Genomic DNA, 15628 nt, shown 5'->3' with positions numbered 1-15628 from the left:
CTGTGTTTAGCTCTACAACACTGTTATTTATTTATGATGATGATGAAGGTTTGATTATATGAAGGGAATAAATGTTGTAGAGGTTGGTTTCTAGACAGAGTACATTTGTGTGTGTTGTGTTTCTTTGCTGAGGAAATGGAAATAAGTGAAATAATACAAAAAAGTGTACACTAATGCAAATTTAATATCCTAAACCTACCAAAATATTGAATTTTCTTGAAACAAGATACACACTGATTTGGTATTCCATAGATCTTCGAACACTTTACTGTCAGGAAGGTTTCTGTTGAGTATTGCCCCCTCTAGTGATCAGTTGTGTTATTGCGCTTGATAATATTACAATGCAAAGATCTTCAACTGTGTTCTCCTGAATATATTAGGCAACAAGCATAATACCTCAAGGGGGTAAGTTTAGACTTGTAACATTTGAGTTGGACTATTTTGCATAAAAATCAGAATTACATAGACTTTACTGTAACCCCATACATGTAAGGGTTTCTGCAGAGCTCCAATAAAGAAACAAAACATTTACATCAGACATTAGCCTATGCCTTTTTTTTTTTTACCAGGGCATTAGAATAATTGGTATTGGAACAATCAGATAAAACTGAAAATATGTCTTCAGGCTATTTCAAACAAATTTTGGTGCTATGGCACTACAATCGGTGTCCTGCTTTAATGAAGGATTACACCATAACTGCATTACATTTTGTCAAAAAACAAAAGAAAAAGAAAAAAATGGGTTATTACTCAAATTTCTTTCAAAGCAGCAACATGTAAACAGAATAGGCAGCTCTTTTTCCAATTACTAGTGTTTTCCAATACATACAAAAATACATATGACATCTAGTTTTGGTTATCTGCATGGATGCATCACGTCCATAGATTGAGGTGAGTGTTAGGCAGCACTATACAGGGGCCTCTATGGTTGCGCTGGGGCTTTGGATGGGGGCTGGACTAGATGGGCATGAGGTCTCTGGACTCCCAGGGGCCTTCAGGTTAGTTTTCCGCTTCCCGTTCCGCACTGTGAGCTCCTCTTTGGATTTAAATGTCAGGGGGACAAAGCCGTCTGCATCTGCCACAAGTACAATCCACAATGGCCCTGAAGAAAAAAAACAGAAAATGGTTGGCTCAGCATAATCTTCTACACATCTGAGCTCCATTTAATTATCTAACAAATTAAGCCTCAAAGAGATTCAATGTAAGCCAGACTGTAGTCTCTAAATCATATTGTATCCGTTGAAGTAAATCAATGCGAGTTAAAACTGCACGGTCACAAATTCAGTGACACACAGTTTAGGACTGCCTTTACTATAATGGCAACAAAACAATGTCCATGTTAAATGGTGGTAAGCTGCTTTTGTTTAAAACCTTGTAATCTGACCTAGGCTTTTAATCACTTCCAATTATAGCTTACGCATGTTAAAATAAGAACAATGCTAAAAAGTGTTGTCTTAAGATTGTACTATTGTACACAATATGTATAAATGAAAAAAAATGCATTCTCAGTGGGTAATTTGTAGGTTTAGAACATTTAAAAAGAATAACTGCTGACATCTGCGTGACCTCAGAGGGGAAACCCAACTCACAAGCCTGCTGAAATTACTCAGGGGGGGGGGACCTTCCTAAGAAGCCTAGAAGGAGTTTCCTTGAAGTGGTTTCAATAGATCAACCCTGTAAAGTACCTGTCACAACATGCTTAATCTTCAAGCAATGCAACATAGATGATTTAAGAGGGCTGCGCAGATATTGAGTCATAGTTAAGACAAAGCTATTTTGGGTCCTTAACTGCATCAAACTGGCAGCAGTTAAGTCTTGAATGTGATGCGGAGTATGTCATTTACTCTCATAAACTTAACAGGCTCCACATACCGTACATCATCTCGACAATGGTTAGGTTGAAGAGGTCTTGAAGGGCTCGCAGACACAACTTGCCATCACACAGCAGCACTGGCCTCCGCTCATCAATGAACACATTTTCTGACAACTGCTTCTGCATTTGCACAAAGATGGAAAAAGTAAACAACCGCAGGAATTCGGAATAAATAAGTGTGTAAAAGCTATTACAGCAGTCTTAGCCTGAGAGTGAAAATTGCAGCTGATTGAGTTGTTTAAGCCCCTCAAGTAAAAGCCGCTAATGACGAACAGAGGGAATCTCTTCCTCATTAGCTAGGGTTACTATACTGGCACTGTCTGTTACATATAATGTAACAATTATCTACAGAGATAATGTAGAGTAACACTGTACCTGACATGTGACATTGACATAAGGGGGTTCACAGGCATTGGGGTATGCAGTCAGGGCCTTCTTGCCATTGTGGGTATAATCTCTGATTTCTGTCAGGCACTGCTGTACATCTGCAAAGCGAGTAAAAAGCCTCTCCATGTTGTGAACGAGCTGCTCCAGTGCGCGCTCCCTGGAAGGGCTGGGTGTCTTTTCATGCATAGGCAGCGTTGGCTCTGTGTGGAGCTTGTCCAACTGCTCCAAGCGTGGAGAACTGCTCCGACTGGAGTCTCTGCTGGCCTGGCCAGCCACTGCCAGACTGGTCATGCGGCTGACGTGGTCCATATCGAAATTCTCAACCGTGATGGATGAGGCACTGGACGGGGCTCTGTCTGATGCTCGGTCAGCAAAGTCTACAGAGCTGGTGGTGGGGCTTGGCTCAGTGCTCCTCACCTCCTCCACCAGCCTGCGTCTGTTCCCTGGCGAACGAATCACCCCCCCTCCAGGCAACATCAACTCCTTTATCCCTGGGCGCTCCCTGTCATCCCTAGATAGGTGCTCTGAGTGCCTCCTAATCCGTGCGCAGACATTAGAAGTAGACTCAGGTTTGTGAACAGAGGGCGATGGTGTGATAGGAGTCTCTCCATCGTATATCAACTCTTTGGCTATAAGACGAAGTATATATTTATCTGTGTTGGAAGATGGGAGGAAGGCAGGGTCATTGGACTTCTGTCTTCCCACCATCATCAGCAGCATCTTGTCACTGAGAAAACAGACCCCTTTGGGCCTCTCGTTCGTCTGCAGAGAGATCTGCTGGATGTTAGGCATGGCTGAAGCTGTAATGCAGTATACAAGCACCATGTTGCATGTGTTGGAAGCTACTGCAACAGTTGATCCACGTGGATCAAAAGCCACAATGTCTGGGACCAAAACCCCAGGGATACTGACTTTGCGAGTGGTAGTGACTTTACGCTCATACGTGACCAGGATGAGGTGTGAGGAGTCCTGGCCCGAACCTGTCATAGTGTCTCTGCGACGCAGGTTAATAAGGGGGCTGGGGTCTGAGCGACGGTGCCTTGCCAGGAGGTGGGTGAGGTCTAAAGGGCCTGAACTGGGCATAAAACACCTGTCTGACTCAAATGATCTTCTTCTTGAGTCATGAGGGCTATCTTCATCTGACATGACCATATGTGAGCCGTGGCCTTGCACAGACTCCGTCTCTGTCGGCATGTCGAAAGTCATGCCTGCATTTAACCCACAGATTTTATCTAAAGGCAGCTCTGTAGCCACAGCTACCTGAGCTTCCCCTGTGGTCTCGATGGCACAGATGTAGCTTCCCACATCAAAGATGGGGCAGAAGGAGCAGGCCACCAGGCTCTTCTGGATATCATTCCAGATGTAGGAGTGAAGAGCACTGCCTATAGCCACCACCAGGCGTGTGCCATCCTTAGTCCAGCAAGCACAGTGGATAAGCCCACTACCTTTGATGTCTGCTTTGATTCTCCTGTTGTCCACTCTGACAGAAAACAGCACAGAAATGTCCCTCTTAGTCAGTACAGCCAACATGTCCTGCTTAGGATGCCAAACACAGCCTTGGGAGAGCAAAGGGAAAGGCTCACTCATCTCACAGGTCTGAGTGCACAGCAGCTTGTTATGCTCCAGAGCACTGAGCTGCAGTTGCCAGACGGTAACATGTTTCTTGTGCTGAACAGCCAGCAAGGCAGGGGAGTCAGAACAGCACAGCGGGCCCCAGTAGAGCCCGAAGACATGCTCAAACTGCCCGATAACATTGGTGTCCCCGAATTTCACCTCGCCATGGACGAAGTAGAGCGATGTCAGGCAGACCTGCTTGCCGTCTGTCCATGCTATCCCGTGCAGGGGGTGGATGGCTTGGTGTAGAGTGTTGAGTCCTGTCCTAATCAGCTTTGCCTTACCAAGATCCATCCTGGCAGGTATGAGGAAGCTGGAGCAAAAAGAAAAAGGAAAAAAAAGACTCAAAAAGTTATCATTGATGGCATAGATCTGTATCTGATCTGAATGGGTCTCACACAACAGTAGCTATTGCTACCTATGCAGCTTAAGAATAGCAAAACCTCTCTTGTGTCTTCTTCCAAGTACATGCCTTAATCCTCTCCCTGAGCTGAGGCAGTGGTGACGAACACTTATAGCTGCTTACCTGAATGACCTTAACAACACACTGGTCCTGTCAGGACCTCAGGGCATTAACTAACTATGAAGTGGGAGTGTCTCATACCAGCATTCAAAATGGTTCTGGTGACACAGCATCACTAAAAGTACTAAAAAAGTATGTCGTCCCCCCACGAAACACAGATGTCAAGAGTAGAAGGAGAAAAAAACCCCATATTCATTACAGCCAGAGAAGGTTATAAAGGTATATTACATGTGTGACTGGCATGAGGTTTTAAACATAGACAAATAAGTTCCCAATACAAACTCACATGAAATCATGACATGCTTTTAGTTAATGCGAACTTATCATTTACATATAGCAAGCAAAAAACAAACACATTCACTCTAAACATACCTTATTAAACCTCAAACATATCATGAAGAATCCTAGTTAAACACTGAGAATGGATTTCCCAACCATTAATTCACATTTATCCGGTTAAAATGTGCCTCCAATGCTCATTTCTATTTGACCTGGAAGCAAAACTAACTGACGATGTAAGTGCATTGTGGGATATGTAGTTGAACTATAATAAGCATCTTTTTTTCACAAATTTTGTCCGCTTGAGGGCGCTGCGTGTGCGTTAAATGTCAAATCCTTTTGCAAGTTAAATTAACTAAAATAGTAACTGTGATAAGGAATATAACCACCAAATAATATAAATTAAACTAGAATAAATACTAGTTGATGTATTCATTTACAAATTAAGGGCATGGGCTATTTTAATTAGCTCAAAGCTGAAGACGACGTACGTGAGGTAGTTGAAGATCTCGACGCCGCTGCGCTACAAACACGAACATATCTTTGTGTCGACGGTAGTGCAGAGAGCTACGGGTCGGTAGTGGTCGGTGAATGCATGGTTTCCACCGATAAAGCCCGACTTGTCACCGCTAAACGGGTAACATTGGCTGTCAAAGGCTGTATGCTCCAGGGTTAATCTTCGAAAAGTAGCACAACCATGGGCGTGGAAGTCGAAACAATATCCCCCGGTGATGGTAAGTTCATTTATTCGCTTGTGCATGCTTTAATGCGGGGGTGGCGGCGGCTGTGGTGGTGGTGGAGGTGGAGGAGGTGGTGGTGGTAGTGGTGGGGCTCGGTTGCTCCCCATAAAGCCGGCCAAAAAAAACAAAAAAACTGCTGAAATGTCAACATAATTTATACAACACACACACTAAAAATATGTGTGTGGTAAGATTATTAACTTGTTAGATAGATAGTTAAGGTAAAAAATAGCATTCTAGGGTGTTATAAGGATCTGTCTGTCTGTAAAGCCAAAAATAATTTCAACACAGTATATTTTTACTGTGTTATTTATTCATCATCTTTCTAGAGCTCTCCATACTTGCTGTTGAATGACTCTGCCAAGGTTAATCCGCATTGGGAATTTACTTATAATAAAACTGAGATTTGTCAGTAAATTAAAATAAGTGAGGCAAAACTAAAAAGCTCTAAAGTCCTGTTTCATTCTGTGATATGTGTAATAGAAAATGTAAAGCATATAATATGTGAAATGTATTTTATATAGCCTACTACTGGTTTGAGGATGAGACTAAAAGTATATCTGATTACATTATGTCTGCAGGCAAAAAGAGGGGTTGGCATTCCTGCCAGAAACACAACACTTCCCCTACCCTAACCCAGCCATTGTTATGAAGTGTAACACATAAAAAAAAAACAATAACACATGTTTTCTCTTGTTTTTCTCAACAGGAAGAACATTTCCAAAGAAGGGTCAGACATGTGTTGTTCATTACATAGGTAACTGACTTCTTTCTTTGTTTTTGGCAAGAGACATCTTTCCTGTCCCGTTGCTGTGGGAGGAAATAATGTCCCTGTGCGTGTGTGTGTGTGTTTTTGTCAATATCTGTGGAACAACATGACTCAGTTTGAAGCCGGTACAGTACACTCATCTATAAAACATGTATTCACCTGTGTATCACTTACAGTTTTAAAAGATCAAGACGCGGAGATGCCACCACACCCAATAGTTATTAATTTGATTTTGATTAGAATGAGCATTTAGCCTCCAGTTGTATTTGAGAGGTTGTACCACACACATACTTAGTTTAGTTTTATTTTCATTAGTGTGTCATGCCAAACATTTGGTCCATCCAATTTGGGTTTACAAGATACCACTACAGATACAAAAACTACATCTTCTGGTATTGCATATATCAGAAAAAAAAATCCCAAATGAACTTTTCACATTAAGTTGCATACTGATGAATTGTCTTGATAAAGAGTTTTTTTTTTTTTTTTACCTCTTCTTCCAGGCTTTCTCCAGAGAACTGGCTAATTTATGTTTCATACATGAACAGTCAACTCAGTCTTTGTGCATCATCCATATTTACAAAATCAATATCTATTTTTGTCTTACTAAACAAAGTATTGTGCAGTTGATAATAAAAAAAAAGACAGTAGAAAAATGTAACTTATGTTCTCTCATTTAGACAGCACATACTGTCCATTTTCAACAGTCAGAAGTAAAATACCAGATCTCAGCTGTGCACATATCGATCTTTGCTTTTTAGGCAAAATTCTCCATACCATATTCATTTTTTATCATTGTAAAAAGATCCAGTTTTGGTTAGGTTCATCTATCGTCAGCTTTACTACCCTTTGTTTTGGGCAATACTGCTCTGCTCACATATGCTTTCTTTTTCATGCTTGTCTCTTGTCAGATTGCTCAATTTTGAGGTGGGGCAGTAAGACGCTGAGACATTTGAGAAATACATTTGGGTTGTTTAGTGCCCTGGGGTTGGCAGTCCAGACAACTAGGTCAGACAGAAAGTAAACAAAACCTAGTTCACATGTCATCTGTCTGTCTGAGAATCGCAAGGTTTATTACATGGTTACAAATGCTACTGCACGCTCTGTGTTATCAGTACACAGGTGTAACTCAAGTGTGCGGGTATTGTTGAATTTATTGTGCAGTAGTGCGGTGCTTGTGTAAGTCATGCCAATCCTTTATTATTTCTGAGAACTGCATGTGATTATATCATTTGACAAATGTACCAATTAAAACAATAAGGATTTAGTTTATTAAGTAGTTTTAACCCAGACAGAAGCTTCACTGGTGAGACTTGTCTGAGGTGGGACCATGGAAGCAGTTTACAGCCTTTCATTGGTTGATTCTGCTGCCAATCAAATGTGTATTGCAGTGCCCAGCAATAAGGACATAGGACAGACATACATACATACAGAGATTCTTTCCTTTAGTGGAGAGATGTGTACATGCATGGTGATAAATTAGCACTAGTCTCCAGCTGGTAAAAGAAGAAGGTGGCTGGTAATAATATGAAATAATGATTTACTGTTGAGTGGTTTGAACATTTATCTGTCAGCGGCTAGTAAATGTTCATATTTTAAAAAGTTAATTTCCCACCCTGGTTTACAGCCAATTCCTGCTTGTTCCTGTTGCTGGGAGTTTCATCTTTTATCGTTTGAATTGGGCTCACATGATTGTCTTAATCTGTGACTGAATTGATTGCTTGGGTTCACTGGCTTGCTTCTAATATTTGCTTTCATGGAAGAACTGAAGATCTGTCTCCCTAGCGTGTGTGATAGTCAGACAGATACAGGCCAACTCTGGATAACAAGTGTTGTGTTGTTCACATTTTTTTGGGACTGTGGAAAAAGTAATCAGATTTCCCCTCGGGCTTGATCCGTGCAGAGATCAGCCACTGCAGTAACAAATTATGCAGTAATTGGAAATGTTACATCTGAGCATGTGAAGCCAGTCTTTTGAGATAGCTATATCTCAGTCCTGCACATGGGAGGGTTTGGTAGTTAATCGCTTATTGGCTGGCAGCCCCATTTTCCTTTTAACTGCCATTGTTTCTTTGGTAATGAGTCTTAATATCCATCAGCACCTCACCCGATTCTACGATGCGTGTATTGCATTCCGTCCTTGCTTTTTCTGCCTTTATTCCCTTTGCTCCATGGCGACAATCACACCATTAACAGCGGCTTTCTGTTATCACTTCCCCAAATGGAACAAATTGGTTACAGTGTCCTGTGTAATGATATCCTTTAACACCAGGATGTCCTAGAGCCTGGGAATGGCCTCTGTGGTTGTTCAAAGTGAGCTTGGCACTCTTAGTGCAGACGGATTTCTCTTTCAATATGTTTCATCAAAGTCCTCCCTCTCCCATCTCTCTTTTCGCTTTTCCTCTTCAGCTCACAGGATTTATCCATAAGCTCCTGGTATTTTGGCAGTGGTGGCATGCAAAAACAAAAACTGAGTAAAGCCGAAGCAAGGACCTTGCCCACAGAACACAAAAAGTGCTATAAATATGTTATTGTATCAGGGGGGGAAATGCGTTTGCAGTGGGTAGGTAAAAAACATGCAGCGTTATTTAGGAGTGGAGCTGCACACCGTGGGAACATAAGGCCGTAGTGGTGAACACAAGCCACAAGATATGAGGAAGAATGTTGTTATCAAAGATGAAATTAGAGGATTTGTTCTGTAATTAGTCATACCAGATAAAATATGTGCCTCACAGTAAAGTATGTATGCACCTGTAGCGCCCTTATAATCATTTAGTTGTTAAAAAGCCGAATGAACAATGACCTCAGATTACATATTTACTCCACAGGCCAGTGCAATCTAAAGGCAGACACTGTTTTATTTAAAAGGTCGACGACAAGATTACTTCGAGATCTTATATAGAGATAGTTCCGGTAATAGAGGTTAGCAGTAGATTTGAGACATAAGCCTGTCCAAGTCATCAAGCTGACTGTTAACACAGAACCCCCCACTGCACCCTTCCTTGGTATTAGTTTTCCAGATAGCGGAGTGAAGATAAGGGTAAAGCTAGAATGATTTTCTAAAACGTAATGGGATTTGAAACCACTCTGTTTCCAGCATTTAACATTAGGCGGCCTCTACTCACACACACACACACACACACACATACACACACACACACACACACACACACACACACACACACACACACACACACACACACACACACACACACACACACAGACAGGCACTGACTGCAATGCCTTTTTGGTCTTCACTTTCACCCCTGGGATTCGAACCACGCAGACACATACGCACACATGCCAGAGCACACAGACACTCACTCTCGTGTGTGTGTGTGTGTGTGATGACCCTCTTTTGACTCTGGTGAGAGTTGTGGTTTCCCAAATTAGGCAAGTAGTCATTGCCACGAGGCTGAGCTCTGGCTTCATGTAACTGGCAGGACAAAATAATTAGAAAAGCTGCTCACTCTTTCACACACATTCTTGTTTCTGTCATGCCTGACTGGTAGCGTGTTGGCAGAGCAGCAGCTCTATCAGCAGCACATCTCAGAGCAGTGTCACACAGACTAGCTGCCTGTCGTGGGTCAAGCTGGCCTGAGTAGTGTTATTATTTTCGTCTCTGATTATTTTTCACTGGAGTTGCTTATGCTTTTTTCCCCCCCACACATATACACTCTGAGCAGCCCAGTCCAGTTATAGACTGCACACGCAACTTTTCTGATGATCAATTAATTGTTTTTCAGTTAAAAACTATAAGCATGGTTCAAGTTTCTCTGGTGTGAGGATTTTCTGCTTCTTTTTTTTTATTTAATCTTAATTTAGCTTAGGCATCCTCACAGTTATCCTGAGCAGATGGAGTTTGCTAAGATGAAGGAAGACTGTGAGATGTGAAAAAAAAACATTAATAAGTTGCAGCCCAAATAAATGGACTCATTCAGGGACATATTATGAATTTGAAGAGAGATGATTGGGTTTTTTTTTCTTGCACTATTTGTGAGACAGTCTGAGCCATTGCAGTCACAAACTACTCTTTCAGGCCTTCACTAGAGGAAGGAAATGGTATCAGATCTTTTATCAGTCAGTATGAAGCGAAACTACAGCAGCAGCACGCAGGTTTCTATGACTGACAAAGTTATAGAACTTGGCCATGACGATAAACAGCACCTCCATTGATAAGTCGTGTCAGCTTTGGAGACAGGCTCACTGGATGTGATGTCATGCCTAAATGTGGACGTCATTCCTTACCATGTTTGAACTCCACACTTCACCATGAAACGTGCTGAAGTGGAAACCTAATGGCACTTAGTGTGTGGCACAGAAATAGATACTGCGGAGTGGAACACCGGGTTGTATGTCAGGAACTGCCAAACTGGCCCTCTGAGGGATAATGTTGTGATTGAATGCCGTGAGAAGTGTTCAGTGCTTTCATTTTAGTGTGGAAGAAAGAGTTGTCATGCAGCTTTTAATTCTAAATCGGTTTGAGCTTTTGGAATCTGCTGCTGAAATATGTCTCCTGAGTATGGATATAAAGACCTCACTTCGTTCTAATCATCACACGTTGTTGAATATTGAATCGTCTGGGTGTTTGACATGGCTTATATTCTTCATAGAGACGATGGGACAGGACTATGAGGAGAAATACGACAGTGGCTACATGGCGAATGAATAATTACCAAGCAAATCCCACCGGACTCAGAATCTCACCTTTTCCCAGTTCATTACACTCGATATATTAGTGAAGCCTGAGCAAGATTTTATTCTTTCCATTGAGCAGCTGTGAACTGCAGCAACACATACAAGTTTGTCGTAGACAGATAGCTTTACACCCATCTCATTTCATCCACGCTCGGGCCAAGGGGTTGTCGCGCTGGCAGCCATCCTAGACGAGGGGCGAGACGGGATACAGTAAACGGAGTAAAAATATCCCCACCCCTTTGTGCACTCCAGCTTTTTGCAGCACAACCAAGTTAAAAGCTTCTCATGAGGGGAGAGAGCTTCGGAGCCAGCGTCAGGAAGGGACGGGTCCGGCTTTCTTTTTTCAGACCCCACCCATGCTTATCCAGAGAGTGATAACGGAGCAGTGATACAAGCAGGGGTTTAGGATTAGTTTTGGATGTTTTCTGCTTTCCTGCAAGATACAGTCCACATTTAGCATTGTTATCTTTATGTGGGAAGTGCTGCATTGTGAAGCGCAACAGTGAAATTTGACCTACCTTTCATTATACACTGTGTAATCTATATTTCCTGTTGTCAGTTAGTGAAATATTGGAATTCATCCCCCTCTCTCTCTCTAGGACACTGCTATTTTTCCACAGGAAACACTTATCAGGTGCTGTTTTTTAGTTTTATTTCTCAAAACTGGTTTTGACCAGTTGCCAGTGTGAACCACAGTCCCTGTTGCTGACAACCCCTCTGCTGAACAGACACTCCAACCAACCACTAGGAGGTATTAGTGCCACGCCCCAAGATATGATCCCTCGCTGGCTTCCCACCAACAAACATTGCTCATCAATATTTCCTGCCCGAATACTGTACCCACTTTTCTGCAGTTGATACAAGAAAGCTTTCCCTTCTCTGCTACCCACATGACCAGAAGCAGGTGGTATTCACTTTGGGATGTGTGCACCTGATGACTCCATGGCTGGACCGAGCCCAGACCACCGATATCTGGGCTACTGTGATTCTTGGAAGTGAAGGACCTACTAAGTTTAGGGGAGAATGAAATAAGAGAAGCAGTACAGTACCAACATTCATCCGACTAGATGAGCCCGACACCATTAGTAAACTTTAGTTAACACACAACTTTAAATGCCAAGTATTCACACTCACTGAATTACTACAGAGAAAAGATAAATCAACAGAGTATTCCAGAGGAACCTCGAAAACGCTAGTGGTTGTTGTGAGATTTATTTTTTTGAACTTCCAGTTGAAAGACTGGTAACCAGGTTTAAAAAGCTAACTTAATACTGGGGGTGGGGGATATGGATTAATGACTCATTTAATTTCTATATTATTAATATTAATGCATCTTCCACTTAGTGATAAAATAACCAAAATTGAATTTGCTTTTGGCTAATGTAGGAAATTAAATTAAATTAAATTAAAAAGGAAATTAATTCAGCCAAATCAAGGTATTTCATCAGATTAATGCATCAAATTCTTTGGATTTTAACTATTGGATTAACACAACCAGATTATTTCAATTATTTCTCACAATAAATTGCACTTAATTTTTTATAAATTTACTACATGAATTCTTTCATAGAGCTAGGTATAAATTTAGTATGTTAACAAGGAAGAAAATCTTAAAAACTGGTGTCTTAACCCAGATTAAGATTGATCATATGGCACAAATTAGTTACATTCATGTTGATGACATGGTGACCATGTTATCTTCTTTGTATTTTTGGTGCTGCATGTTGGAAAATGGAAATCTTTGTTTACAGAAAATTACAAACTGTCCCAAAGTCTACAAAGTCTGTTGTTGGCTGTCTCTGTTCACTGTAGAAAGGGTCAATAAGTTTACATGAGTTATCAGAGTAACAGCATTTCTTCAGATGCCAGCTTGGAGTCCCTCAAGCGAAAGTGGCAAGGGGAAGTCAAGGAGGGCATGTTAAAACGACTAATGAAGTGGGGCCAGTGTCTCTGTGCCTTTGGTATTTAGCCCCAGTGTTATTATCATGCCTGAATGATCGGTCAGTGTTCTGAAGGAGAATAATCCCGCACTGCACCGCCTTTGTTATCCTTTTCTCCCTGTGGTCTAGATACTGGCAAGCAATGGCCTAGTTAACTTTAAAAATAATTCACTAAACCAGGCCAATGCTTCCTGATTCACATTCCCTTTGTTCATTTGGATAATTGAAACAGACCCAAAGATCCTGATAAGAAGACCCAGCAGAATAATTCCTTCAATCGGAGCCAATGTTTCCTTAGACCTTTAATCTTAAAAAGACTCAGTCCAAAACATTAGCGACTGAAGGAAAGGCACTCATTGATCTGGCATCACACTGTGCAAAATAACAATGCTGTGTTTACATTATAGGTACAGTGCAAATATAGTACAAGCAACAGTAACCATACAAAAGTGAAAAAATAACCATAAAAACATGTAATTTGTCTTTGGCAGGTATGTTGCAGAATGGAAAAAAGTTTGACTCTTCTCGAGACAGGAACAAGCCCTTCAAGTTCAAGATTGGACGAATGGAGGTCATTAAAGGCTGGGAAGAAGGAGTAGCACAGGTAAGAGGAAAACGTTTACATAGTCCTTATTTGACCTTTTTGCTTTGTTGCTTTAATTCAGGCCATGTTACCTCAGGTGGTATTTTAAGTGTAATGATGGACATTGTTTAAAAAAAAAATTGATACCAGCATCAGTACCTTTAAAGTGATACTGATACTAATAGAGTACTTCATTTGATACTTGTTTTCCTACTCTGTTCAACAGGCTGAGCATAGCATAGTTATACTTTCAAACATTTGGTGTGATCTCAGCATGCTGACCCACCACAGACTGTACAGGTTGTAGCTGCTGAGGTAGAGAGCCAATCACCTGTCACATTAAATCAAAGAACGCTTGCAGTAATTGGCTGCATGAAAAAAACATTCAAATGGATTTTTTTGTTTTTAGATCTGGGTACAAAAAGAGTCAAATGCTGGTATCACTTGGAAAACTTTTGCTACCACTTGGTACTTTGTTATTTCAGTCAATACCTGAAAGGTACTGAGTACTGATACTCAGCCCTATTCAAGTGTGATATTTAGAGAGATTAGACCAATCAGTTAGGTATTCTTGTCAAAGCTGTATTGTTGTGTAATAATACAGTAAAAAGGATATACTGTTTTAAACAAGGTTTTGGTTGGAGTTTTATTTTAATGTAAGAAGTTATCAGACTTACATGATCCTTACTACGTATATAGTTAAACATCTCTGTTTGTTGTTTTTTTAATACTAAGTGAATTAAAATGAACAAACTAATTCTTGCCTCAAAAAATAAGAAATCACGCTATTACGTAATTTGGTGTGGTCATGTGGCTGAAGGAAAAAGTACAGGTGTAAACAATCAAAATGAATGATGGCTACATTTCATGAGCTGCTTTGGGTGTCAGGGATCTGTTATTGTGCATGTTGGCTCACTGTTGCACCGTCATGGTTTACTGGGATATTTGAATAGAACAACGAGTGGTTAATGAGACATGGCCTGAACAAGCCTGCAAAGTCAATCAATCAATCAATCTTTATTTGTATAGTGCCAAATCACAACAAAGTCATCTCAAGGCACTTTACACATAGAGCAGGTCTAAACCGTACTCTTGGCGACAGTGGCAAGGAAAGTCTGACAAGATGTCGTAATTTATCAGCCCAAATAAGTAAAAATCCCTCTGTGGGTGTACCTTGGTTGAGTGGGAGCTTGTATGGGAAACATGGGAAAAAAATCACCGTACTCATTCCTGTTTTTTTCTTCTCCTGTGCTTCAGATGAGCCTGGGCCAGAGGGCTAAAATCACCTGCACACCAGATATGGCTTATGGAGCGACAGGCCACCCCGGGGTCATCCCTCCGAACGCCACACTTATATTCGATGTGGAACTGCTCAAGCTTGAGTGACGCCTGGGCTGAAATACGAAGGTTAAAGGTTACAGAGGCTGCGTTCGCCACAACCTGTTTCCACAGGGAGACCATACCCGGCTGCTGCCTCCAACCATCCACCTGCTCTCCTTCTCTTTGATTTCTACAGTCTTCTTCAGTTCAATATTTAAACGTATCTACTGCTGCTTTGTTGCAATACTGTAATAATAGATACTGCAAGACAATTTTCACATCATGTGAGACTCTTTCCACACATGCACCACATTTTGGTTTCTGTTCAATAAAAAAAAAATATATACTGCCTTACAGGTTCAGCAACAGAGGAAAGGTACATGTTGAAAGTACAATACTTCTGCTCTGTATCTTAACTGGGCATTATACCACTGTCTGCATTGCCACTTTGAGAAAAGGTTTGTCCTGCTGAATGCTCTGAATGATGTTGCTATGTTTAGTATATTTTATATCCCTCATAAACATTTAACTGCAAGTGTACCCGATCCAATCAACCCAATCCAATACTGTACAGAACTCTGTAAGAGCCATTGCTACTATGACCGTTTATTGACCAACTCTTGAATAAAAATGGCATGTACTGTGTTGAGAAAGATGTGTCCCGTGTTCAGTTTGTGGTTGAGAGTGACAAGGGATTAATGCTAAATGAGGTTTGCTTGATGGGGGGGCTTCTGCTGCAACATTGCCTCCTAGTGGCACATTTTATAAAAATGTGGCCGAGTCCAAATTATTCATAGTACATTATTAGAACCAATATCGTAAAAGTGCCACATACATAAGTTTATGTATCAATCCTACAAAGCGAATGGTATGGACCAGCTTCACTAATAGATGTAATATTT

At 41.2% G+C, this 15628-nt stretch overlaps 2 protein-coding genes across 2 annotated transcripts; one reads left to right on the top strand and one right to left on the bottom strand.

The window, feature by feature from the left end:
• Window positions 1-194: 194 nt before the first annotated feature.
• Window positions 195-4168, bottom strand: wdcp (WD repeat and coiled coil containing). The gene is made up of 3 exons (XM_062437345.1): window positions 2249-4168; window positions 1873-1993; window positions 195-1102 (listed from the first exon to the last, which is right to left on the bottom strand). The coding sequence occupies exons 1-3, from the start codon at window positions 4166-4168 to the stop codon at window positions 909-911; spliced, it is 2235 nt and encodes a 744-aa protein (XP_062293329.1). The 3' UTR covers window positions 195-908.
• A 1063-nt stretch (window positions 4169-5231) lies between these two features.
• fkbp1b (FKBP prolyl isomerase 1B) lies at window positions 5232-15379 on the top strand. Its single transcript, XM_062437347.1, has 4 exons — window positions 5232-5410; window positions 6126-6173; window positions 13315-13427; window positions 14664-15379. Exons 1-4 carry the CDS (start codon window positions 5374-5376, stop codon window positions 14790-14792), a joined length of 327 nt encoding a protein of 108 aa, XP_062293331.1. The 5' UTR covers window positions 5232-5373; the 3' UTR covers window positions 14793-15379.
• The last annotated feature ends 249 nt before the right edge of the window (window positions 15380-15628 follow it).

Source organism: Scomber scombrus, chromosome 17 (assembly GCF_963691925.1).
Source record: "Scomber scombrus chromosome 17, fScoSco1.1, whole genome shotgun sequence".
In the NCBI taxonomy this organism is placed as follows: Eukaryota; Metazoa; Chordata; class Actinopteri; order Scombriformes; family Scombridae; genus Scomber; species Scomber scombrus.
This window is presented reverse-complemented; position numbering and strand designations above follow the sequence as displayed.

Coding starts and splice junctions, on each gene's coding strand:
- wdcp (XM_062437345.1), bottom strand. CDS start 4,168: ATGGATCTTGGTAAGGCAAAGCTGATTAGGACAGGACTCAACACTCTA. Junction 1,994..2,248: donor ATGTCAATGTCACATGTCAG/GTACAGTGTTAC, acceptor GTGCAAATGCAG/AAGCAGTTGTCAGAAAATGT. Junction 1,103..1,872: donor CATTGTCGAGATGATGTACG/GTATGTGGAGCC, acceptor TTTTTTCTTCAG/GGCCATTGTGGATTGTACTT.
- fkbp1b (XM_062437347.1), top strand. CDS start 5,374: ATGGGCGTGGAAGTCGAAACAATATCCCCCGGTGATG. Junction 5,411..6,125: donor AACAATATCCCCCGGTGATG/GTAAGTTCATTT, acceptor TTTTCTCAACAG/GAAGAACATTTCCAAAGAAG. Junction 13,428..14,663: donor GGGAAGAAGGAGTAGCACAG/GTAAGAGGAAAA, acceptor CCTGTGCTTCAG/ATGAGCCTGGGCCAGAGGGC.